Source organism: Herpailurus yagouaroundi, unplaced genomic scaffold (assembly GCF_014898765.1).
Source record: "Herpailurus yagouaroundi ecotype Mexico unplaced genomic scaffold, PumYag 159, whole genome shotgun sequence".
Lineage (NCBI taxonomy): Eukaryota > Metazoa > Chordata > Mammalia > Carnivora > Felidae > Herpailurus > Herpailurus yagouaroundi.
Genome location: NW_024412400.1, coordinates 83929587 through 83956776, shown reverse-complemented (window position 1 = coordinate 83956776; position 27190 = coordinate 83929587). Strand labels below are relative to the sequence as shown.

Genomic DNA, 27190 nt, shown 5'->3' with positions numbered 1-27190 from the left:
TCAATGGCCAGATCTGTGTTTTATAAATATCACTGTGGCAACAATATGGAGAACAGGTTGGAGAAGAGAAAGAATTAAGTTTATAATAACAGTAATAGCAGCTAACATTTAATTAATTGCCTATTATGTCAGGCATTGCACTACGGGCTTGCCCAACTTTATCTCATGTAATCATTAAAACGACTTCTGAGATAGGAATTACCACCTCTATCTTACAGGGAAAGGTATGTCAGAACCCAGACTAACAAAGAGCTTGTATCATTGGCAGTGAACACTCGTAAGAAAATGAAAAGGGTCCTTCCTATCTGAATCAGGGACTGTGGAACAGAGGAGATGGATTGTAGAGAATTAGGAAGACAACCTGTTTCCAAGAACCAATAGGCCTTTAGAGTGAGTCTAAAACCTCATAAACACTAAAAGCCTCTGTGAGATTCTATTCTGCCTGAAGGACTATGACTTACATGGAACCTGCCTTGTGAAGTAAGTTACAATGCCATTGTAAGAGGTCCCTTGTCTTATCACTGTCCACCCAGATTCTGGCACTCTGCCTGGCAAATGGTGGGTGCTCAAATGGTGTACGTTCCTTGAGAGAATGCTCACCTCGTCATTCAACATTCATTGGAACCTTGGGTAATTCATTCTGCCCCCCTTCCCCCACCCACACCAACCATTTAGTTTTTCTATCTTCATATTAGAGCAGACTGTGCCTCATTAACTCATTATATGTTAAGTTGAATAAGGTGTTATCCCGGAAAATTAATTACCTAGGGCAAAGATAGGGATACTGTAGTGGCTAATGGGAGTGTCTATATGGCACGTGGGGGCACTTTTTGGATACGTTTAATTCTATCATGTTTCTCAATCTGTGCAGAAAAGGGCAGAAGATTGGTTTCTTATTTATTCCTTAAGGCAGTTTCCTTCACCACCTAAAGGCATTAGGGATTTTGAGATGGAAATGCTCCCAATGAGATGTCCTCCTTCAGAACACCGCCCTTAAAATCAGACAGAGGAAGACTCCCCCCTCCTTGAATGAGCTTGGCAAGCCCTGCCCCCAAAGGGGGTGGAGGTAGAGAAATAATAGTCCACAACTCGCACGTCTGCTTGGTACAGATTGGCAAGTGGCATAGGCGCGCAGACCTCTGTCATTTATTTATTTTTCTTTCCACTGGGTGCGCTGTCCCTTTAAATGGGGACGCTGGTGCTGGCTCTGTAACACCGGAGCCGGCAGCTTGTTGATTTCAGAGCTGGTGAATTTCACATTGTTTCCACTTCACTTTCCTCGCTCCGGGGGGAGGCTCGGGTTGGCTGTACGACCACTGTCGCCTCTGCCAGCCGGGGCCAGGGGAGGGCAGGGACCTGCAGCATCGGGGCCCGCGTGGGGCCGCAGGGAAGGGTGTCGGGGCCACACACGCACCCTCGCTGCAGTCAGCTGCTGCCGAAGCCCGGACGCCCGGAGCGCACGGAGCCGGGACCGCCCGCCCAGACGCCCGCCCGCCCGCCCGCCAGCCCGCCCACGGGCCGGGGCCGCAGCCAGGGAGCCGGCAAGGGGAGGAGGCCCGGGGGGGGGCGGGGTGGGGGGCGGGGGTGGGTGCTGCCGCCGCCGCGGAGCTGCTACTCGGCGCGTTTTGCATGAAGATGGCGGCTCCCACCGCCAGCAAGGCAGCGTCCCTGGGCTGTAACAACAAGCCAACGTTCCCGGAGCTGGATTTCAGGTCGGGAGCTCGGGTGGAGGAACTGAACAAACTCATCCAAGAATTTACGAAGCACGACCAGCGGGAATACGACGACCAGAGAGCGCTGGAGATTCACACAGCCAAGGATTTCATCTTTTCCATGCTGGGTAAGCAGGAAAAAGGGGGAGGTGTGTGCGTGTGTGTGTGTGTGCGTGTGTGTGTGATGAGAAGAGGGGTAGAGAACCCATTCCCCCTTTCTCGCACTCTCTCTCCTTCTGGCTTTCCTTCCCGGAGCCGTGTGCCTGTGGTAGAACCCATCCCTGTTCCGCTCTATCCTTCTTTCTCGCCGCAAGCCGAGCTGCCTTCCTTAGTATACTTTGCGCCGGGTTCCCTTCTAACCCCGTTCGCTGGCTCTTTTGTTAATTTCTCACCGGCCACGGGCTCGTAGGCAGGTGAAGAGTTGGTGGTGAAACCTCGCCCTGTTGGGGGGAAGCCCCTGGAAACCGCGCGGTCCAGGTGAGACCCCGAGGCGCCTTTCGATGAAGGGATTTGGCTCCGGAGGTTCGGACCTGCGCCTTCCGAACGCCGACTCTCGGGTCCTGGCCAGAGCCTGGGGCGCGGAGACCGCGCAGGGCTCTGGCTCCGCGCCCGAGCGACAAGTTGCTTCTCTAGTCTTGCGGCGCGGCGCTGTCATGCCAAGCCCCCGGTGACCAAACTTGTTGGGTGTTCCCTAGTAACCCGCTCGAGTAGGCTGGGCGCCCGGAGTTCCTGCAACTTTGATTTGCAAATCGACTTCCCTTTGAAGCGCTCGGAAGCATTTCCTGTGCTTCTCCGGGGCTCTTGCAGAGGTCGGAATTCCTCACTCCCAGCTCGTAAATGACAAGGCTCTGAGCTCCGACCCCAAGAAGCGCCAGCCCCCTCCTCTTTGTGTAATTTCCCTGCGCTGGCCCAGAGAGGCGCCCTTAGTTTCGAATCCTGGAGACCTCGGGGGTTAGAATAATGCCGCTACTCCCACCCTCAAGCCGGGCACCTAACAGGTCCCTCAACAGATAGTCGGATGGTGTGTAAAGGGGAATCATGAAGCCGACCTGGAGAGCAAATCCCCCCTCAAGTGTCCTGTCGTTCGAATTATTACTGCTGAGGTACATAGCGTGAGTGTCCGCTGTTGGGGGCTTCCTTCCACGTAGCTTGCAGCCCCACCAGTGCAACCTTGGGGGCATGCAGTACGTGGCCTGGCCGTTAACGTTTCGCAGAACTGGGACTCGAGTGTGGCGCTGCCCTAGCACGGGGCTCTGTGCCCTCTACAAATACGTCCTCAGCCAGTTTCCCAGGTCGTGGAAAATTTTATTGAAAAAGGGCTTGAGGAAAACAGCGCTTTTTGCCTTCCTGCTACCATTTACTTGGATGTCAGCTGGCTGGCTGTCGTTGCTGGTGCTATCATGGGGTACCTTCTTCCCTCATTTTCTTGCTCCCAGAGCCCAAGTCCAAGTCGGGGCTAATACAGATTGAACGTGTGGGGGGCTGGTAATAGTAACGCTTTGGGAAGTTGGAGAAAGTCTGTGGAAACTTGGGGCTGGATTTCACCCTTTGCTCCATGCTGCCCAAGCGGATCCTAAATTGTGTAGGAGGTTGAAAAGCTCTCTATTGAGATACTCGACCATTCAACTGTTTAGATGAATTAAATGTATTTCTTTCCTTTTTTTCTTTTTTAAACAACTCCCTAACCTGGTGGGAGTGAGCTTCCAGATCTGAAAACAAGTACAGTGATTGTCAGGAGGGTGGGGATATGCAGAGAAGGCTCAGGGCAGTGATTTCAGCTGCTTAATCATGGCCTTTCTCTTTGACATAAATAATGGAAGTCTGCCATTGTGTTGTTACAGCCCCCGCATCAATTCCGATGTCTCCTGCTCTAGACTGTTTTCTAGAGAAAGGTGCTGGGTCACCATCACTCAGGATAGTCATGGAACAAAAAAATGGGTGGGTGTGGGGAGGGGTAAGTTTAACTATACCCTGCTCATTAGGAGCTTCTCTGCTAACCCCATGGCAGAGACACTGATTTAGCAAAGCCTTCACCCAGATGTGAAGGGTAAATGATTCTGGGGTGCTTCATATATACATGTGTTTAATGTCACCAGAGGCATTGTGTTGACAGGTAAGCTAAATTCCCTTCTATTCCTTTTTATCCAGTTGACCTTGCAAGGGAAGGCTTTCTTGCCCCCCTGGGAATTTGCTATTTCCACCTGCAGGAGAGAAAATTCAGGAGAGTGTCATTTAAGCCTTTTGCCCCTCTGGACACTAGAAGGCAGATGGCCAAATGAGCTTGCCTGTGTGTGGTGCTGCATTCATTTGTGAGTTCCTTGCTTTCCTTTAATGAGGTGCTGGCTGCTCTAGACAAGTGAAGGTTTGGCGACAGCCAGGGTCCCCGTGTGGATTTACTTTTTCTAAAGCGGATTTTCGCTTGGCTTAAAAAACAAAATCTCTTTTTGTGCACTTTGTTTCACTTGCCACACAGCCTTGAGTCTTTCATGAATATGCAAATGAGGTGTCTTAATGACCCTCAGCTTGTTAAGGTGTCACTGGGGTGGCACCAGGCCCTTATTTCTGGTAGGTTTTTTTTGGGGGGGGGGTGACTCCTGTTGGCTTTGTTCTGCTTCTGTCTGAGCTGGCTGTACCTGAGGATTGTCAGCAGTTTAAAAACATTATCCCCTCACACAGAATGAAACAGTAGAGGAATTTGGTGCAAGCCCCTTTAGTGGAGCTGTGGATAACATTACTTCTGGTTTTAGGCAGCTGGGGGAACAGCCTCTCTCTGTCTATAAGATTGTTAGTCTGAACCCTAGCCCCCTTCTCAGGCCCTTTTTGTTCTGTCTAGTTTGGAGGCAACTTTATGCAGAAGAGTATAGTGGTGGTAGGTAGTTGTCATAATCAGTGACCTGTCAGCACCAAGAAAGTCCATTGTCCTATCAAAGCAGGGTTCTTAATAGGCCTTGGGGTTGATCTGAGCCTGTTGGTGGTCATTGTGGTCTCTGTGATCTTGCTGACATTCTGTGTTTGTACAGAGATTCTGATTCCTTTGAGGCAGATGTTGGCTGGAACCATCTAGACTCACTCTTAATTTCTCTACACCTTGGTCTTTTAGGAGAATGATTGCTGTTATTATCTAGTTAATATTTGAGAGCCCAGATTGTGTGAGAGGCTGGCAGTGCATAATAAACACCATTTATCAAAATTCAGGGAAATTGCCAGAGTTCATTAATGTTTTAATAATATTTGGTATTTGCATAATGTCTCTGCCAGCTCTTTTGTTATCTTCATTCCCTGGTGAGGTTGGATGGAGACTGGTTGTGTCCCCATTGAACAGATGCAGAACAGGAGGTATGCAGGACCTATAGAAGCCAGGAAGGAGCCGAGCGGTCACTTACCCTACAGTCCAAATGGTAGATACCGTGGCATAGTTATTAGAATAGCTCTCATTTACTGATTGCCTTCTCAGGGCCAGGAACTTCGCACAGTGGTAGGAGTAGGTATTGCTTTCCCATTACACAGATGAGGGTATTGAAATTTACTAGGGTTAAGACGCATCTAGGGTCTCATGGCTAATAAATGGTACTGATAATGCTCAAACTCACAACAGCCTGCCTCTAATAAGACATATTCCTCTTCTCTACTGGAGAAACTATTAAGAATAAATGCATTAAGTGCAGAGTACAGGCTTTGTTTACAAAAATTCCTACCTCTTCTTTTAGGATTTTGTTTCTGATTTCAGCTATAGTGTTAGGGTGATCCAAGCAGCGTCTGAGCTGATTTCTGGAACAGTCTGAGTTCAAGTATTTTATTCCATAATAAAGTCACTTGTTTGAATTTCTGGTTGAGAAAATAATGGCCATTATAATAAAATGTTAAAATCTGTAGTTCTGATTGTAGTTCTAGTCTGCCTCTTTGCTAGTGGGGTGGTCTTAGATTTTTTGTCTACTAAACATGGGTAACGGTAATGAATCATTTCTGAATTGCGTGTGAATGTGAAGTCACTTTGTAAAGTGAAAAGGAATGTATACATTATTTTATTGTTTATTTAAAGACCTGGGCATTATTCAAAAATCTAGTGAACTTAACCTGGAATTATTTCTGCAGGTTGGTATTAGAACTAGGGAGCACAGTCAGAGGCAGCCGAGGAGAATATAGGTTCTGGCTATAGAAGGCATGATTAATTCTAACATGCACTGCCATTTTTTAAGTTCATACCATGCTCTGGCCATGGTGCTACTTTGCATAAATCCATTAATTTGTGTTATTTTGTTCCAAAAACTTTGTGAGGATAAATATTATCATGCCTGTGCATTTAACATATACTTGCCGATTGTTATACTGCTTGCCAAACAGGATGCAGTGTCCTGAGGGATAGCATAGTGAGTAGAGACTTTGAGAAATTCCTATGGGCCCTTGGAGACTCCTCCCTCTTCTCCTTTGCCCACTACCTGGAGGAAAGTGGTTAAGTAGTTTGCTGGCTCTTGTCTCCTTTTAGGTCCATAAATACATTGTAGCCACCTGAGAATCCTACAGTGTAGTGCTTCTGAGTTGCTGCCAGATCTATCATATTTTTAAGTACTTTCTGTGTCTTCAGAGTAGACCCTTTTGAAGCCCCGTCTTTCCAGTGTTTGAATGTCATTTTTCTCCTAATGAATATATCCAGCAGTATTTATTGAGGGAGTTTATTCTGCTGTTGCTTTGTGGGCCCCCAAGTCTTGGTAAGTCCCTTAGAGTTCTGGTCACTAATGTGCTGTATCGGTGTAACAGTCAAGATTGTATTTGAAGTCTGCTCTGGTGCTGAAAGTATTAGGCATCTAGGTCAGGGAGAGCCCTCCGACCATTTATCTTTGCTGCTCGTTGGGGTTGGTTTCAGTTCTCCCTCTGTGGTTCTGGGCACTGCTGACCTTCATCCTTGACAGAGGAGCCCTAGAACTGTTGATGATTTCTGAGTCTCCCTTGATGCCTTGTTCTGTCTGCTACCTATTGGATTAATGCATCGCTTGTGATTAGACTGGACCCCTTATGTTTACACAGAAATATTGGATTCTTTCTTGTGAAACTGAGAACTTGTTATTGAATATTAGCTCTTTAGACTCTCCTGCAGCTTTTTTTTTTTTTTTAACAATTTGGAATCTCTGGTCCCCTTTCAGACCTATTGAATCAGAATCCCTAGAGATCTCCAAACTGTCTGATCAGCACTCTGACATCCCGTCCTGTGTGAGGCCTGATGCCACTCATTTTCCATCCACCAGAGCTGCCCCTATGCACAATGAACATGATCCCAGTTGACTGGAGGCTAGACCCAGGCTGCTGAGCCTAATGGTGGATATCTCCTGCTAGTTCTTGTAAACGGAGTCCTTCCACTTGGGACAGAGGCAGGGAGGCATGGCGATTGAGATGATTAGGGTGTTCACTCTGCACGAGAGGTTGTGATAGGGCTTTCCATCATTGTATCACTGAATCGCCACCATAACCCTCTGACGTCAAGAACTACAGGGGAAAATTCGGGAACTTCCCAAGTTTACCAACAAGGAAGTGGCATAGCTGGGACTTCACTGGAGTCAGGCTGCTGCAAAACCCTTGCTTTTGACAATGACACTACTCACTCTATGGTCAGGAGTGGGAGGAGACCTGGATGCTGGCCCTGACTCATTCAGTTATTTGCTGTGTGACTTTGGGCAAGTCACTTAGATTCTGAGCCTCAATTTCTGAGTATGTAAGCTGGGGCTAATAATTATAGCTATCTCCTGTGTTCAGGTGCCTTCACTTCTGGATCTGAAAACTTTTGTGCAGGACAAACAAAGGACGTTTCTAAATTCTGGTACCAGCTCTGTTTTGTACTGTGTAGTATGTGTGTTTCCCTGAGTAAGTCTCCTAACCTCTCTGGAACCTCTTTTTGCCCCTTTTCCAATTATATAATATACAAAGAATAAACTAAAATCATTCCTCAATTTGAATCACTATTAATATTTTGACATGCACTTTTTCCCTAGACATGTATGTTTATACACACACTTATACCCACTCATCCTTACATGCACACAGTCTTATATCTTACGGATACATGATTTCTCTGGGTAAATTTATCCATATTCTGTCATCTACCACACTTTTAAAAAAATTATTTCTTTTTATTTTGAGAGAGATAGCAAATGGAAGAGGGGCAGAGAGAGAGGGAGAGAGAATATCCTATGCATGCTCTGTGCTATCAGCACAGAGTCCGATGCAGGGCTTGAACTCACGAACATGAGATCATGACCTGAGCCAAAGTCAAGAGTCTGCCCTTCACCAACTGAGCCACCCAGGTGCCCTGACCACACTTTAGAAAAAGGAGTTCTAAACTAAAACCTGTGGACAAATGTTCTCCTAGTTTCTTCATTCATCTTTTATTTCAGGAGATACTGTTTGAGAACTTAAATCACATTCTGTGATTTAATAATTGGGGACATTGAACCTTGACATTGTCGACTTGTGAGGATTTTACCTGCCTTTCACCGCCATCTTCTCTCTTTGTGTTTGCATGTTCTGTGTGGTCACAGAATACTACCCATATTTCTCACTTCCTTCCTTTGCCTAGACTGTTTTCTCTATGAGGATTTCTTAATCTAGGTCCATGGAAGTAATAACATAGAGTCTGTGAACTTGAATGGAAAAAATTACATCTTTATTTTTATTAATGTCTAACTGAAATATAGCATTTTATTCCATTATAAAAGCAGGTAATAGATCATAGTGGTATTAGCAGTACCTCTATTTTTTCCTTTCTTGCTAATGGAAATCAGATATTTTCATTTCATGTTAGAATCCTTGCAGATATCTCAAAAAATTCTTTATCGCTGCTTTGAAATTATTGTGTCTCTTAGACTTGCTGCTAGGTTTTATTTAATGCATTAATAAAGTCACATGTGCTGTATCACAGATTTACTTTTTAAATGTATATTTGTGCTTTAATATTGATTTTCTATAGGGGCACCAGGGTGGCTCAGTCGGTTGAGCATCCAGCTCTTGATTTTGGCTTGGGTCATGATATTGATGACCTCAGGGTCATAAGATTGAGCTCCAGTGTCGAGCTCTACACTGAGCATGGGGCCTGCTTGGGATTCTCTTTCTTCCTCTGCCCCTCCTTTGTACGTGCTCTCTCTTTCTCTCCCTCCCTCTCTTTCCCTCTCCCCCTCTCCCCCACTCTTGCTCTCTCTCTCAAAAAAAAAAATATATATATATGTATATATATTATACATATACATAAATATACATACACACACACAGGGAGAGAGAGAGAGATTTTCTTTAAAGCCCTATGTAATTTTATCATTTTCATCTAAATATACTATTTTTGCAGGTGCCCATAGGCTTCACCAGCTTGTCAAGATAATCTGTTCACAGAGACAGTTAAGAGTTTTAGCTCCTTTTTTTTAAAGTTTATTTACTTATTTTGAGATAGAGAGAGAGCATGCATGCAAGCAGGGGAGGGGCAAGAAGAGAGAGGGAGAGGGGGAGAGTGAGAGAGAGAGAGATCAAGAGAGAGAATCCCAAGTAGGCTCTGCTCTTAGTGCAGAGCCCGACATGGGGCTTGATCTCAAGAACCTTGAGATTGGGACCTGAGCCAAAATCAAGAGTTGGATGCTTAACTGACTGAGCCACCCAGGTGCCCCAAGAGTCTCAGATTCTAAGCAACAACACTTTACCTCTGCTTTGTCTTCTTCTTCCAGCTCCAGCTCCAATGCCACTTGACTCATGAAGCTTTCCTAAAAGTCTCCAAGGAGAAGACAATTTACCTTGCCTTTGTGTTCTCCTAACACCTGGTCCCCTTTTATAGCCCTCAGCATGTTCTTCCCCATGCTAGGTTAAAGAATCCAAGGCTTATTTATCTTTGCAGCATTCAGTGGTGTCAGGTACACAGTAGGTGCTCGCAGAGTGTTAAGTGATTTGATTTCTGTGTGAAGCTTCAAGGAGTGAACACTTTTTGACGTTGTCTCTGAATCTTCCCTCCTGTAAAGCCATGCTAAATCATCTTTTCTGGAGTCAAGGAAATCTTGATCTAATCTTTTTATTTAGTAGGAGAAAAATCTAGAAAAGCTATTTTTCTAGATTCCAAGAATAGTAGCCTTAAGACTGATTGCAGGGCAATTTAAGAAATGTCCCAACTGATGGCTGTAGCTTATTGAACAGAAGCAGCAAACAGTGAGTTGTGGGAATGTCCCTTTCCCTGTAGACCCTGACTGTTCTTCCACAGCCATCTGGGGTAGTCATGGAACACCTGTATGTCTGCCTTTGGGGCTTTACAAAATGCAGAGAGGGGTGTAAGTCCTCTTTCCCAGGAAGGTGTTTCCTGTGCTTATCAGTCAACCTCCAGATGTCTGGATGCCAAATTCTAGCAATTCTTTATTTTTTTATTTTTTTTAATGTTTATTTTTGAGGCAGAGAGAGACAGAGCATGAGCAGGGGAGGGGTAGAGAGAGAGAGAGGGACACAGAATCCGAAGTAGGCTCCAGGCTCTAGCTGTCAGCACAGAGCCCGAACATGGAGCTCGAACTCACAAATTGTGAGATCATGACCTGAGCTGATGTCGGATGCTTAACTGACTGAGCCACCCAGGCGCCTCTCTAGCAATTCTTTATTATAAACGGCCATTATTTGCCATCCATAATAATTTAACCATAGCGCAGTGCTTTATAGATTACAGTACATATTCATATTTGATGTGGTATAGTATTATTCTCTGAACAGTCCTTTGAGAATGGTTGTGTATGAAGTATTAGCCTCATTTACAGATTGGGGTCCTGAGACTCTGGAAGGTGTTATCACTTAGTTGGAGGTCCTAGCGTAAGTTGTAGAACAGGACTCAACCCAGATCTCAAGTGTCTTTTGTTATAGCACATGGTCTACAAAGAGGTCGTGTGCATTCCTACCTTTAGACATCTAGGGGTTCTGGGGTGAGTCTGACAAGGGCAAAGGTGAGTCAGACAAGGGCAAGGGTAGCCATTTTCATTCTTCTCTGGGCTTTTCTGCTCTCCCCTTGGGCCAAGGATATATAGTGAGAGAGGCTTGCTGAGATTGGGATGGGTAAGTGCATGCCCCATGGGTATACATTCTCCAGGTCTGATTGTTAGGCCTTGCCCAACTGGTTCTTAGGGTCCGTGACAGTGTTCACAACAGACCTGGCTGAGTACTTACCAGCTGAGTAATCTCTTTAAGGACATTCGTAATTATGCTGTTCTGTGAGGCTCTGTCTCTAGGAAATAGCTGTTTTTTTATCCACTTAAGTGTCTTTTCATAAATGCCCTCTGCAAAAGATAAAGAGACAGATAACTAGGTACAGCGTCGCTATGAACAAAGCTAACACTGGGAGCTGTTGTTCAATTTGTCTTTTTAAAATATTTTTTCCTGAACACAAGAAGACATGATTACTGTTTGTAAGTTAAGTCAGCAATAGGAGGTGGTATAAGTTTTGCTTAGATTTTTGTTTCTTCTAACTAGTGTTTGAATATCTACAGGATGTATTGAATGGTGTAAGCATTCATTCATAAATTCATTCAACATATGCAGGAGTGCCTACCGTGTCCTAGTGTTAATTACTGTAGTGCAATTACTATGTAAGTGCACAGAGTGGTGAGTAAGAGAAGCGAGGTCACTGCCTCCGTGGGACTGATGTTCTCTGGGGGATTCAGCAAGATTTAAGCATGCCAGTAAATAGGGATGCACGCTATTAAAGAGGAACAGTATGTTATGACGGAGGGTATAACTGGGTGGGATGGAGTGAAAAGTTGGAGAGTTGAGCTCTGTGAAGCAGAGACATTTGAAATGGAAAGATAAGAAGGAGCCGACCATCCGAAGCAAGCCTATGTAAAGGAGTATTCTAGGTAAACAGAACAACATGTGCAGAGACCCTTAGGTGGGGGTAAATTGGAAAGAAAGCAGTTTTCAAGGCTGCTTAAATTATAGCAAGTCTGATCTGGCCTCTGCAAGGAGGACTGGTCTCTGTTCAGATTAGGCCTGAGGTGGAAAGAATGGGTTGCCCACCTTGGAATGTAGGGAGCTTCCTACAGGTAGAGAGGTTTTTCCAGGTGGACCCGCCCTTTGGCTGGGCACTTGCTTTCCGTATTCAGGGATTAGGGGGAGGGGGACAATGTAGAAAGGTTGGATTACAGGTCCTCAAAAGGCCCTTTGTAGTTGTGTAGATTCTCTGATTTCACCTCTGATAGCCGTAGGCTAGAAACAGTGAGTCCTATATTAGATGATTTATGGGTCAAACTGCAGTTTTCATGGGCTAATAATAAGCCCTTCTATGTATCTAGTCCTCCACAGTTTACAAAATACTTCCATATGCATGATCTCATTTTGACTGCTCACAACAACCCTCTGAGGTAGGTGTTTTTTGTGTGTCTATTTTAACGTAGGAAGAAACCCATGAAACCCATGGTCGAGAGAAGTTAAGTAATTCACGGCCATTAAATGGTTCAGGTGGGATCCACCTCGAGGCCTTGGCAACTCACCCCAGATTCTTTGTATTATGCTAATTCTAAAAACCTTTCCCCCTGCCCCCACCCCCTTGTGTCTCAGGATGTGGAGGGGGTAGGATTTCTGCACCAGGGAGGCCCTGCAGGGTCAGGAGGAGGAACCCAGCCAACGGACTGCAGGTCTGCACGTGCCTGTTATGGGTCTTCAACTTGTAAGCACTTTCTAGGCGGCTTCAAGATCACCCTGTTAGCAGCCACAGCTGTTCCTCATAGCAGCTGCTTGTGTGGATTGGGTTGTGATTAATAAAGGAACTCAACAGTTTGTTCTTTCAGCTGTGCCCTTGGTGTGCACAGCCTTCTTTCAGAAAGGCTCTGTTTCGGATTCGGAACAACGCAGCCCTAACGGTGCACGGTGCCTGAGGGACTCCTGACCATCCCGTGAGAAGGGGTGGTCCCTCCAGATCAGGGCTGGTGGGCCTTTGGACCTTGGTCCTTGGTCTCCGAATCAGGGATGCTGGGGTGCAGGGTGGTGCGCAGGGGTATGGGATCACACTCAGCCTCTTGTCTAAGGGTGGGGGGGCGGGGCGCTGCCCCTAGATGCCTGCCTGGCCTGTCATTCCTTGCTGCAGTGCTGCAGCTGGTTGAAGCAGATTGCCCGCCCCCCTCCCAGAGTTTCTCCCACAGTAGGTCTGGGATCCGGCCTGAGAAAGGCATTTCTACTAAGTTTCCAGGCGATGCAGCTGCTGCTGGTCCAGAGTCCATACTTCAAGAACCAACGCTGGGGAGCCAGGACCGATCAGACTTTGGAAGTTTTAAGACACCCGGTGATGGATCTGGATTTTTACATGAAATCTCCAGATTTTTAAATATTGAGATTAAAATCAAATATTAAAGGAACATCATGCGGTTTAAAACTGGAGGTCAAATAGTACACTGTGGCTGCCAGCATATCACCTCTGATCTGAATACTTTCAGAGAAATTCATGCGCTGTCTGCTCTGGAAACTGAGGCCCAAGGAGGGGCAGTAGTTCATCCATAGCCTGCAGCTAGTTTGGGGCAGAATCTTGACTAGACCCCAGGTGACCTGTCCACCTGCTGTGTGTGTGTGTGTGTGTGTGTGTTGGTGTTACTCCTAGTATACTGTCTCCCAAATAAATTTTCCCTTTGAGCGGAAACACTGTATAACTTTGAAAATAATAATCACACTGAAATAATTTTTTACCGAGTTCCAGGCACAGTTCTAAATACTTTATACTTCATGTGTGTTAACTTAGTTAGTCCTAACAACAAACCTATGAAGAAAGGTTATTCTTCCTATTATTTTCTGATGAGCATTCTAAAGCACAGAGAGGCTAAATTTTTGCCCAATGTCACAGAGTTACTGGTAGTGTCAGGATTCGAACCCCAGAAATCTAGCTTCAGGCAGAGAGCAGCAAATCATTACGAACCTTCTTTTGTATTTCATTAAACAAACAAACAAAAAACCCTTTCCTCCTGCAAAATGGAAATCACTGTTGGGATATTACAGTTTTAACTAATGCTGCTAGGAAACTTAGAAATTAGCTGGCCTGAGTTCCTCCCTCCCCCGTTTTACAGAAGTGGAAATGGAGGCCCATAAAGGAGAGGAGACTTAATCATCTTGAACACTGATTTTACTTTTGGGCAGAGTGGAGGTTAGGTAAGTGTCCAACAAGTGACTGGTTCCTGAGAAAGGTGCTTACCCCTGAGATGGGTCACTCAGTAGCCTTTGCTCCTGAGGAAGGGTCTGCCTCGGTTTGAAGGGAGGGTGAGGCACTGAGAGGGCTGTGCTTTAGGCACAGAGTATTCCCTTGCCCCAGAGCCACCTTGTATCATTTGAAGGTCTCTTAATTGCTATTAAGTGAAGGATGCTAAATAAATAACCTCACGGGCACAGTGTATTTCTGGTCTGTCGTGTTTGCCTTTGTCTTTTGATTGTTCCTTGTCTCTCCCTGTCCAGTTTCTTTCCTGTGAAGTGTGTCCTTTTCTCACACCTGTGCTGTCTCCACAGCTGTGAGCCTCATGGTGAACATGTTCATCTCTGAACATCCTGCATGTATAGGAAGGGAGGGGCTGGCTGGGTGGACTGACCGCAGGACTCTGGGCCAGCCTATGCTTGGGGGGAGGTGCAGCTCCAGGGGTGAGGATGCCATCTTGGGACCTGAAGGAGAGCCACCAACTACTGTCCCTCCCTGCTGCTGGACTGGGGGCTCAGAGCCTTAGGAGGATTTAGAGTTGTAATAGGATTCAAAGAATTACAGACAAGTTAAGCCAGTGGGGATCTTCCTGAGATCAGTTCACCCACCCCAGCATTTTCCTGGTGGGGAAATTTTACCCCATGGTGGACAGTGACTTGCTCAAGGCCCAAATGGTGGTGGTTGGGAAATATGTCCCCGCTGTTGGACACAGATTGTTCCAAATGCTTTATAATCATTAACCCCTTTAATCCTCACAGCAGTCTTATGATGAGGGTACTGTTCCTGCTGCGACTTTACTGATGAGGAAACCACTGCAGGTAAGTCACTTGCACAAGCTGGCCATGGGGGCTCCATTCCAACCCAGGAACCCAGCTCCTTCCCTCCTTGTACCTCTCCAAAACACAAGTAGCCTTGCTTTCCCAGGCTCTGTGTTAATTGCTGGTATCTAGACGTGAGGTGGTGCCAAACACTGAGGGGTGGACGGAAGGAAGAGCGTGGTGGGTAAGGTGGAGAAGATGGTGATTGTGTTACCCTGCAAGCCAGTGGCTCATATGGTTCTTCTGGTTCCTGGTCCAGAGTCTTGTCATTCCATCATTAGGCCTTCCTTGGCAGCACTCAGGACAAACATTCCTTTGAGGCTTGTGGTTTATGTTTATTGAAAGTCCTTTGTATTACATCTCATCATCTCCACAGTCTCTCCGTTTTGAAAGAAAGAAGGCGTGTCCCAGTTAAGTGATTGATTTAAAGCTGTATAAAGGTCAACTAGGCCCTTGATACTAAGTAAATTAGGGCAGTTTTATGAAGGCTTTTTCCTCTCTGTCTTCCACTTCCACCCCCCCTCCCCAGTGGGTTTCATTCCAGATTTAGAGCATTTAATTAGGACATAGTTAATGTAGTCTATCGTTGTGGGGAGGATGGGGAGCAGATCTTTTTTCAGTGAAAGACAGATGCCAAAGGTACCCTTGACAAAGTTTGAAATCAAAATTTATAAATTGAATTGGATTTTATGTGGCCCAAGGCATCTGCCTCTTCAGTGTTGTGACTGTTTTTGAAAAATGTTCAAGTAAATCACTCTGCCCAGTTTCCCTGCTTTGTAAGCGCAGGTGTTTGTGCATTGGCTTGTCTTTATCGTTGTCATCATGCTGCAAGGTCAGTCATTGGGATGAAACAACTTCTTGAGATGCTAGTGCTCATGATACAGGAGATTGGAATTAGAATCCTTAGAGAAGCTCTATTCCCAACCTACTTACTCATGGCTTTCACACAGTAGAATATCGGTGGCAATGGAAGTCAGTAGAAGTATCCCAGATTGGTGAACCCATCTGCACAATGTAGCAACTCATGGGAAGGGATTTTGTTGTTGTTGTTGTTGTTGTTGTTTTGAGAGAGAGGAGCCAGTGACCTAGGAGCAGAGAGAGTGAGAATCCCAGGAGGAGCAGAGGGAGAGAGAGAGAGAAGTAGGGCTCACCTGATGTGGGGCTTGTGCTTACCTGATGTGGAACTTGAACTCATGAACCGTGAGATCATGATCTGAGCCAAAGTCAGAAGCTTAATGACTGAGCCACTGACGCACCCTGGGAAAGGGTTTTATAATGTCTAATTCTTGGGGAAGAGAGGACTGATGGGAAACGATTTTACTCAGTATTTTTGTCATTTGAGACCAACCAACCCCTGTCCCTGTCTCTTGGATCCCATTCTGTCTGCGGGCTGCTTTGGCTGAGGCCCTAGAGATTATTCCTGCCTCCTTCATCTGCAGGTTCTCTTTGTTACACATTCGTGTGTGCATCCTCTATTTTTTCAACAGAGACCTTGAAGGACCTCAGCAACAGCCCCTCTGCTAGGCAGTAGAAATACAGTGCGGAACAACCCTTCACATTGTTGACACAAGTCTTAGGAGGAGCTGGACAATGAAAAAAGAAATGTACATATTATGATCAAAGTCCTGAAGGAAAAACCAGAACAAAGCAGGGCATATTGCTGTGATTTTTCATTCCTTCTCCAGTTTGACGTCGCTGACCTTTCTCCCCTAACCTCTCTTCCCATGGCTTCTGTGACAACATACTCTTGCTAGTTTTCTCCTTTTTCTGTTTAACGTGTAAGGGACAGACTTGAATGCTTTTTAACCCTTGGTGACTGCTTCTGTCTCTTCCTCCCTCACTTTCTTTGATCTGTCTCACAGTGCAATTTTTTGTCTCTGCTACTGCCAGTGTCCCAGCCTGGAACTTTTTACTGCCTCTTTGACAGCTCCCCCTGGGTGGCCCAGAGGTGCCACAGACTGAGTGTTCAAAGTGAAGTTGTGCTCCAAACCAGCTTCTCCTCAGTCAGCCACACCACTGTTGACCCAAGTGCCAAAGACAGGAGCTTGAGAGTCCTCCTGAGTTCCCCACTCTTCCCCCACCGACCCCCCATCCCAGAGCTGGAAAGGAACTGAGGCCTGCCCATTCTGCCTCTTCCTTTAAGCCCTCACTTCCTTCTGTCCATTCCCGTTGTCGCTACCCTAAATCGGGGCAACCACCATCCGTTTCCTGGATTACTGCAATAATCTGCACACTAGGTTTTCTGTTTCTAATCTTGCATGTTTCGAATCCATTCTGGAGAAGAATGATTCCAAGAAGAATCCATTCTTGGAAGCTGAGTCATCTTTACAATATGCCTAAATCCCTCCAGGGCAGCCCATGATTCTTCACATGGAGTTCACACTGCTCAAGTGTATTTCACAGGGCCTTTGAGGACCCAGCTGCTCATGTCTCTGGCTTCATCCCCTGCCAGTTTTACTGTTTATTTCCTGTACGCTTGCTGTAAGGTAGGCCCTGTGTGAGGTACCAACTTTGCGTTCCCTCTTAAAGGAAAAACCCAGACATTCTGAATGTAACTAGAAGGCCTCAGTGCCCTGTCTCCTATGGCCTCTTTCACCTCATCTCAAACCTCAGACGTCTTCACTGACTTGGTTTCAGTCACATTGACCTTTCAGTTCTTAGGAAATATCACATCGCCACCCACTGAGGCCCTTTGCTGGAATGTCCCATCCCTCCCACCAGATGCCCACACAGCTCATGAACTTCTGTTACCCATAAGATCTCAGCTCAGTCAAATCAGCACTTCTTAGGGAGGCGTTTCAGGCCAGCCCAGAACTGGCCAAGTTCTCTTAAACTGGCCTCCTAGCTTCCTGGGCTTCTTGGCTGCACTGGTCAGTTATGAACTAGCAGTGATTTATGACTGATAGTCTAAAGTCTGACTTTTCCCACTGCCACAAAAGTTTGATGATCGTCTCTGGTTATGTTATTTTTTTCACTTGCCTGAATTATAATTGTTCAATAAATTATGTGTGTGTGTGGGGGGGGGCTCCATAAATATTGGTGGTGGTGTTGGCTATTCTTCCTTTGTCCTAGCAGTTACGAGGTATACAGTTCATGATAAGTTCATGATGATGGCCACGTGTGTGGTGAGTTCTGAGTACGTACCTTGGTGTGGTGAGGGGGTTTGTCTTCCTTCCCCAGTCTCCCACCTCTCTGCAGCATGTAGACTTGGAATTACAAACATGTGGACTTTAGAAATTATGTAGTCCAGTCATTTCCAACCTGTTCTAAACATGAGGGTCTTTTTTTTTTAATCCTGTGACATAAATTATGAAGGTTTAAATGGGAGTGGTTATATTTTTACTGTCAGTTCATTGGGGAAAAATGAGTAGTTATGGAAAGCTACAGTGGATTTAGTTAACCATGGAAATTGCATTGAATTTTTTTGTAATAACATCTACATGTATTTGAAAAATACTGGTGTGTATGCATTAGAGCAAGTGCTTGGTGGGCATATGGATTTATAGTACCAATAACTCCATGCTTCTGTGCTCTCTCAGGAACTAGCCATTTAGTCTGGCTCTTTATTTTACATTTGCATGAGATTTAGAACTGGTTACCTGGGAGCTTATGTTTCTCTGTATATATGTTTTATTTGAGCAGTGTAGTGTTTTTAAAAATTTAGAGCAAACATTTAAAAGCTGGGAGATTTTTCACAAAATCAGATTTTCAACTTGAAAAATTAGAGGGACTGGGCCTTATTTACCATATGGCCATAATCACCTGGTACTGACCAATAAGTGACTCCTTTAGAAGTGCCACACTTCTGGGGCTCCTGGGTGGCTCAGTCGGTTGAGCGTCCAACTTTGGCTCAGGTCATGATCTCACGGTTTGTGAGTTCGAGCCCCATGTTGGGCTCTGTACTGACAGCTCAGAGCCTGGAGCCTGCTTCAGATTCTGTGTCTCCCTCTCTCTCTGTCTCTCTCTCTCTCTCTCTCTCTCTCAAAAACAAATAAACATTACTAAAAAAAAAAAAAATTAGAAGTGCCACTCTTCTGGGGCACCTGGGTGGCTTAGTCGGTTAAGCATCCGACTTTGGCTCCGGTCATGATCTCATGGTTCACAAGTTCGAGCCCCGTGTTGGGCTCTGTGTTGACAGCTCAGAGCCTAGAGCCTGCTTCAGATTCTGTGTTTCCGTCTCTCTCTGCCTCTCCCCTGCTCACACTCTGTCACTCTCTCTGTCAAAAATAAAAAATAAAAAAAATTGAAAAACTTAAAAAAAAAAATAGTGCCATATTTCCTTCTGTTTGTCATGGTGCTCACCTATGTCTATGGTTATAGAGCAAGTTGCCCATAAAATGGGACCTGGAAACCTGGTGACCTCTCCCCTAAAGGAAGGACGCCTCCTGTCAGGTGTCTGCAGAAGCTTGTGAATAGGAAGGGCCCCGGGCCAGGAGTCAGGAAGCCTGGATCCTTGTCCCCTTGCTGTTACTGACTAGCTTGCTGACCTTGAACAAGATATGCAATCTGAGCCTCAGTTTTGTCGTCTGTTACCAATTTGAGAAACACCTCCTGGGCCCCCCAGTGTTGTTTGGTCTGGTAGTATAATGGGGCATGTTTGTTATTAAGTCCCCCATGTTCTCTTTCCTTGTCTCTGCCTCTGTCTCATGGAGGGATTTATCATCTATTATTGCACCTTGCTTTTCACTTCAGAAATATGAGAAGGGAGCTCTCAGTTCTCCCCTCTTTCTCTCTCCAACCATTTTTTTTTACCCCTGGCCTGTCTAGAGCACTTCTCTTCCTTTTATCCCACGTCCTCTGCTCCTGCGGAGGTGTGGGGGTTCCAAAGCCATACCCAAGCTCCTGCAGTGACACCCAAGACACCTCAAAGTTGAACTCCAAATATCAAAGAATTGTGGTTGAATTATTGCCTATTGAGATACTCAGTAACTGGCCAACCGTGGTGCTGCTAATATTCTGAAATGCTAACAGGATACCAGGCTAGCATGGAGGATTTGGTTTTCAGTGACATCGTCCTTGTAGGCAAGATGTGTGGTTATGCATTAAATTTCACTCTTTGAAAGGAACAGTCCAGTGCTTTTGTCCTTCTGTATCTGCAAGGGACAGTAGGCATCAATGCCACAAAAGAGGAAATAAACAGGAGTGTCAGTCTCTGGGATTACATGAAGCAGGGTGGTGTAGTGGAAAGAAAAGAATGGTGTTTTGGAGTCGGGCAAACCTGAGTCTGTTATGGGATAGCTGTGTGACGCTGGGCAAACTTTCTGAGCCTGTTTCTTTGTTAATAAAACAGGGATCAAAGAACATGTTTTATCTTTTAATTTTATGCAGGCCCACCTCAGAGATGTTGCAGGTTCAGGGCTAGACTACTGTAATAAAGTGAGTATCGTAATAAAGCAAGTTAAATGAATTATTTGGTTTTCCCAATGCATAGAAAATTCTGTTTATGCTAAACTACAGTCTAAGTGTGCAGTTAAGCAGTATGTCTAAAAAAAAAAAACAATTCACATACCTCAGTTTAGAAATACCTCCTTGCTAAACAATGCCAACCCGCGTCTGAGCTTTCAGGGAGTGGAAGTGACAGATCACACGTCATCATAACAAATACAGTAATACAGAAAAGGTTTGAAATACTGCAAGAATTACCAAAATGTGACACAGAGACACGAAGTGAGCAGATGCTGTTGGAAACATTGTGCCCATAGACTTGCTTGGTACAGGGTGGCCCCAAACCTTCAATTTGTTTAAAAAAAAAAAAAGGGTAATAGGTGCAAAGTGCAATAAAGGGAAGCACAGAAAACAGTGTGCCTGTACATGAAATTGCCCTTCTTGTCCTTTTTTTTTTTTTTTCTGAAAATCCTGTTTTTTCCTCCTTGAAATAAGATTAGTGGGTCAGCCCGTGAACAGAGAACTAGCATAAAGTTGTCTCAATAAAAATGTACTGTGATTCTTTGTGCAAACATTTTGGCTCAACATTCTCTTGGGTAGGTAGAATGGAGCTCCTAGTGATTTTTTTTTAAGCTTTGTAAATAAACAAAAGTAGATTTTCCAGGAAACTTAAAAGAGATTTCTTCTGCCTTTAATGGTTTTCCAGATGTTTTGAAGAGGGTAGGATTGGCCAAACTGGATGCTTACTCCAGCCACTCTATAAACCCAGCTCACAGGGCCTTTGGGAGGGGAACAGAGCCCTCTGCTCCCACCCCTCCCACCCCCATTCCACTGTGATCGGCTGCCTGGATTAAAGTAAGTGAAATAAAGTTGAGGTTTAAAATTTGATATTTCTATCAATTTTTACCCCAAAGAGAGGGAGAGGGAGATAATTTAGGGGGGACCTGACCTGGAGATGACTGGGGTATATGCTCAGGTATGAGAGAATGTGGCATGCACACTCAAAAGTCTGCATAGGAGTTTAAGATTGCACTGATACTTTTAAGAATTTAGGGTGGCGCTAGAGGTTGGGCATCTGCTGGTGAAATGAAGGAGAAGGGCCCTGGGCCAGACGTAAGAGTATTAAGAAGAGACTCATCCTCCAGGTTTCTTGAGAAGTGGGGGCCATGCAGAGATGCCCTAGCAGGTACCCCATTCACCTACCCATCACGCAGCCTCCAGGAATTGATGACTGGCTGGTTGTGGAGAGTGAACTTGGAGTTGATGATGAGTTGGACACCCAAAAGGATCCTGCAGAGACTGAAAAGGCCTTGGGAATGTTCCCTGAGGGGTCAAAGAGGAGATTTCTTATGAATGCTTGCTTTTGTTACTACTCTTAACTTTTTGTGTTGTGATTAGGTGAGAAAAAGCTGGAAGGGAAGTCTTTCCCTTGAGGGAGAACTGCCCGGTGAAACAGTTGTACCATTCCTCAAAATGCTAGCTCCTGTGACCCAGGTGGGAGATGGAGGGCCGGGTGCTGGGTGGGCAGGGGAAGATGGCTTCTTAAGGAATGGAGGGGTGGAGCCTCATCTCCGCTTTCAGGAGTAGAAGTGGAAGCTCTAGTAACTTCTTCAGAAAAGAAATGTGACAACATTATGGGCCATGGGCAACAAGTTTGTAAGGTTCTGGCAGCTTTTAAATGTTCTTGGGTTTGTTGCTTCTATTACCCATTGTCTCTCTGCTGTTATGAGAGGTAGAGATCTCCGAGATGAGAGATGTACTTATCTTCGGGGAGCCAGGTAGAGGGCTGCGCATAAAGCTGGGGAGACAAGGCTCTACTGGAAAACCGGTGGGGGACAGAAGAGCCTGGGTTGGGCTCTGAGGAAGGGGCAGCCACTCCTGCCTCAACAAGGCTAAGAATTGCTAGGGATGCTTCCCAGTTGTTTCAAGAAGTGGAAGATTATCCTGTGATACCACAGGCATTTGAGACGTTGCTCTCTTGCTTACTGTGTTGTCTTCAGGAAGTCACTTACCCTCTCTAGCACTCCCTTTCCCAACTATAAATGGGGAAATTGGGTTGCCCGAGTCTATGATTTTAGGATTCTGTAAGTCATTGATACCGGAAACTTGCAACGAGTAGCTGTACTTTTGACATTTCTGGGATAGATGTGGAGATTTGCCAAGGTAGTTGGTTTGGGGGCAGGTATTTTTGCAGGGACTGTATGGAGAGCGGTTTCTGTTCTCATTTGGGGAAGTCATAGCGCCACATCACAAGACTCACGGGGAAGCCCAGGTCCCCTCCTGTGGCTCCCTGAAGGGCGACTCCTTGCACTCCAGGGAAGTGTGGCCCCTGTCAGAGGTTGGTGAGTTGGCCCCTGTTGCTATTACTGGTACAGAAGCTCAGGGCTACAAGCTCAGTGGACCCTGGCTGCACCATGGAAGGCACCAAGAAGGCAGTTTATACTGAAGGTGACAGCCAAATATTTTTGTACAAATTAAAGTAGGTCACCAAATGCAGACTTCATCTTATCTTTTTTAAAGACTTCCTGCTCATTTGCCAAGGTTCCAAATAATACAGTTTCAGAGGTTCAGAGGTGTCTAATACAATTTTTACCCCCCGCTCTGTACATAATTCTATGCCCATTGTGTAACGCTATTAGAAACATTAGGGTAATTAGAGAGCTACTCTCTGCTTTTCATTTGCTGTAACACTAACCCTCAGTCTGCCTACACTGGTCATATTAATAAGTAATGACTCAAAATTAAAAAGAATTCAGCAGACTCCTAAATTAAGATTTTTCTAAGCCTTTCTTCCTTGCAGTCACATGCTACTTACTGCATGCAGGTGGGGAAGGTGATACATGGGCATATGCTTTGGGTTAGGGGTTCAGAGACCCTGCTTCTAAGTCTTCGTCTGGAAAGCAGGGACACAGCTATCTGAACTCTCCGTCACTGGTGGGTATGAGGAGCAGAGAGCCTGTTGGGTGTGAAAGCACTTTGGAAGCTGATGATGGATGGACAAATGCCAAGCCATTGGGGGTGATGACACAGTTCCTTAGTGTGAGCAAAAAGAGAATGCCATTTTCCCATGTGCTTCTGGGCACCCTTACATGTGTGTTTTGTGGAACAGGAATTTTACACTTAATATTTGGTCTGATAATTGTTATGCTTGTTGGACACATTAGCACGTACAAAGAACATTTTCCCCCAAACTCTCTTAGGGAAGTGGTTTTGTGTTTTTATACCCTACGGCAATTAAGGTGCTGATGGGTTAAGTAATATGCCTAAAATCAAATTAAACTGTTCAAAAATACTTTGCTAAGCATTTGGCTTGTCTTCACAGCCTTTGGAGCTTTTCTTTTCTCATTTATCACATTTGACTCTGGGAAGGCTTCCACCACCTCTATAGCAATAATAACAGCTGGCATTTATTGAAGCTTGCCTATGCCAGCCCAGTGTACAGATGAGGAAAGCGAGGCACAGAGATGTTAGCTTGCCAAAGGTAACACAGCTCATGTGACAGCCCCATCTGAGCTATTTCTGTGCTACTAGGAATAAAAGCAGGACTAAAAGCATTGACTGTATCCTAGGAGCCAGGTGCTATGTTAAGTAATGCCCATTCAGAACCTCGTTTGGTGGCACACTCCCTGTGAGGGAGGCCCTGGAAAATGTTCTGCAGGCGGGAAACTCCTATCATCCTTTCTGGTTTCACAGTCCACTTACAGCATCTCCATTTTGCTTTTCTCTTGCTGATCTGGAAACAATCCCTCTTATGATGCTTTCCTTACTCTCCTGTAACACTGGTTTTGCTAATCAAGATGTTACACGTCAGCTGCCTGCAGCCTGAATTTAGCAGGTAGACCTATCATAGTTGACCCTGATTGTATTAAAAACAAATATGAAATTGAGTTAGGTGACAGCCTCTAAAAATTCAGGTGACTATAGTGGTGTCTGGGTGGCATAGTTGGTTGAGCATCTGAACTTCGGCTTGGGTCATGGTCTTGCGGTCCGTGGGCTTGGGCCCCATGTTAGGCTCTGTGCTGACAGCTCAGAGCCTGGAGCCTGCTTTGGATTCTGCGTGTCCCTCTCTCTCTGCCCCTCCCCTGCTAATGCTGTGTCTTTTCTGTCTCTCAAAAATGAATAAACATTTAAAAATAAATAAATAAAAATTTAGGTGACTATAGAAAAAAAATCTACATTTGGGATTTCTTATGAAAAACTGTGACAAGACAGGATTTGCTTATCCACCTACCAGCACCAAACCACTCCCGTTAGACTGAAAATGACCTTCATCCCCCACCCCCACCCCATCTTCTTTCTCCATCTCCCGCCTAACTATCAGACTGCGATACCTAGGAATGTATACCTTATGTAAGATAGAAAAATAAATACATTTGGGCATACAGAAGAAATTTAGGAAGTGTATGTTGAATTGAATTAAAGTTACTGGCTTAGAAATAGTCTTAGTTTGGTAATAGAATATTTGCTATTTGTGAGCTGACCATTTCTCATGATACTTTTTGGGCAGATGGGTACATTAGACTTAATCTATTATTTAAGGGAAGAAAGGCTCTGTCCCTATGCTGGAAGGTCTATGACTCATCAAAAGTTAAAAGATACACTTAGACCTACTCTTGATAAAATTACTTTTATTGTCCTAGTCAGCATCTGGGAATATGAGAAAACAGTATTTTCTTTAAAACAAACCATAGATTTGATGAGTTAAATGAGGTAATGTATGTGAAAGCACTTTATATATTATTGGGTATTGAGCCAGTAAGTTATTGGAGATGTTTTGGGAGCAATATCACCTTATCATCATTTCAATGATGTTATTTCAATGACAGACATTTAAATCTTTTGCTCTCTGCCACTTTGTACCTTACTCGACGAGGCACTTACCTCTCCTTTTCTATAGGTATATAAAAATGTGGCTAATGTTATTTCCCAGCACCTAGTACAGTGCCTGCCGTAGAGAAGGTGCTCATATTTATGCTGGCTAAGTGGATAAATAAATAAATAGACATGGGGATTTTTGAGACCTTACTGAGCTAGTGCACATAAAACATCAAGCAGAGTGTCATATATTAGCTTGCAGTCTTTAGTTTAGACTGTTTTCTAAAACTTTCTCCTGGACACAGCCTGGGGGGTGATCTGTGTTCTTGGATGAAGGCAATGGAGAGCTGGCAGGTGTGCCGACAGGCAGGTGACAGAGGCCGCAGAGCTCCGGGCTGTGTGTGAGGTGCTGGATGGACAGAAGCAAACTCCTACAAGGGCCAGAGCTGGTCTGTTGCTCTCATCCCTGGCCTGTCTCATCCAGAGCATGCCACAGGCAGATGATTAGGCAGGGGCTAGGTGAGTTCAGACACATGAAATTCTGGACCTTGGGATTAAACTATTGGAAATAATATGTCAGATCTGGAAGGGCCCTTTGCAGTCATCGGCTCATCACTGTCTCTATGTAAAGATGTGGAAAGAGCAAGGACACTGGAGTTGGAGAGGCCTTGGTCTTAATCTGCCTGGGTTGCCTTTTCCTATCTAACTGTTGGCATGAGTCTTAACTTCCTTGATTCTCATGGCAATTCATTGGCTGTTTTTGAGGCTTAAATTCAGTAAAAAGCATTCTTTTTTTAAATTAACCATTTTATGTTTTAACTGTTTTTTATTTATTTTTGAGAGAGAGAGAGAGAGAGAGAGAGAGAGTGTGTGTGTGAGCGGGGGAGGTGCAGAGAGAGGGGGACAGAGGATCCGAAGTGGTCTCCACACTGACAGCAGAGAGCTTGATGCAGGACTTGAACTCATGAGCTGCGAAATCATGACCTGAGCCAAAGTCGGACACTCAACCGACTGAGCACCCAGGTGCCCCAAGTATAAAACATTCTTAGCACGATACCTGACATGGACTTGGTACCAAAGAAAAATAGTGACCCTCATTGTCATGGAAAGGAAGTGGAAGTCTAGAGAGACAGGAATGGTTTGTGATAAGTGCTGGCTGTGGGATATCCACCTGGTGCTGGTATCTCCCAGTGTGGGTGTGTGGTGGTCAGGAGATGGATATTTATTGCAGCCAAAACTGAGCTGCCTTTGTTGGAGAGTGAGCTAGTTTAGGAATATCACAGCGCAGGATCTACTTACTTATTTGAGATAAAAGGGTGCACCAAATTAATTGGAGCAGGAAGCTTCCAGAAGAACTTTAGGCAAATTGGAAGAGATGATGTGTGTTTTGTATTCTAAGTAGATCTCTGGTTTCGTCTTCTGCTGAGCGGTGGTCTTGTTTTTTGAGATAAGCTGTGAAGAAAAATGATGAAAATTATCTCTAAAAATATAAGAACTTTGAGCATGTCACTGTCATTTTCCTCCTCTCAAGACAATCTTTGAATTTTTACTAATACTTTAAAATTGCCTTTCTGCTTTCTCTCCACTGCTCTGCCTGGATGTGATATTTAGGGGCTTCTGAGAGGCATGTGCATCCTATATCAGTAGCCACCTGCTACGGATGACACAAGGGTGGCCATTATGACTTCATGACCTATCCTTACACTATATATCATTTTTGCTGAAATTCACGTGTTTCAAAGGTTTTCGCAAGATAGCACAATCACTTGGCTTCGTGGCTTTCAGAATTTATGAGTTTGTACCTGTGCGGTCAGGAAGAGTCATGACATGCCAACTGTTAACTTTATAGATAAGGTTTTTTCTGTAATCATTGCTCACAAACCAGACCACGTCAGACATTTTCAGTACCTGGAAAACCATCATGCAGGAGGCTCAGGTTTACTTTTTGTCATCCTGCGCCATCAGGCATTAAAAGCCAACTCCGCCACCCTCTAAAACCCTGGCTTTCTTTAAAGGACAAGTGCCAGCTTTTTGTTTCTTTGGTGTCTTGAATGTTCAAGGTTCATTCAAATCATGATCTCTCCAAGTCTAGAGAGTTGAAAACATTAGGAAAAAAAATCTTCATTCTTTTATTTCTGATGGGAATTTCCCCTGACGACTGTGATCTGTGAAAATAAACTACACAACCATGAGATTCCTGATTGTTTGCACATTACTTTGCCATTAACAAGTCACTTTTACATATTTGGGGGTACGTGGTATGAGGATATGAGGTTAGAGGTATGAGGATACATCTCCTG

General features: G+C 45.0%; 1 protein-coding gene across 1 annotated transcript in view; it reads left to right on the top strand.

Annotated features, from left to right (window-relative positions):
• Positions 1–1572: 1572 nt before the first annotated feature.
• MB21D2 (Mab-21 domain containing 2) overlaps positions 1573–27190 on the top strand; it is a 115407-nt gene continuing 89789 nt past the window's right edge. The window contains exon 1 of the mRNA XM_040481106.1: positions 1573–1840. Within this exon, the coding sequence (XP_040337040.1) occupies positions 1630–1840 (211 nt within the window). The 5' untranslated portion in view covers positions 1573–1629. The remainder of the gene's footprint in view (positions 1841–27190) is intronic.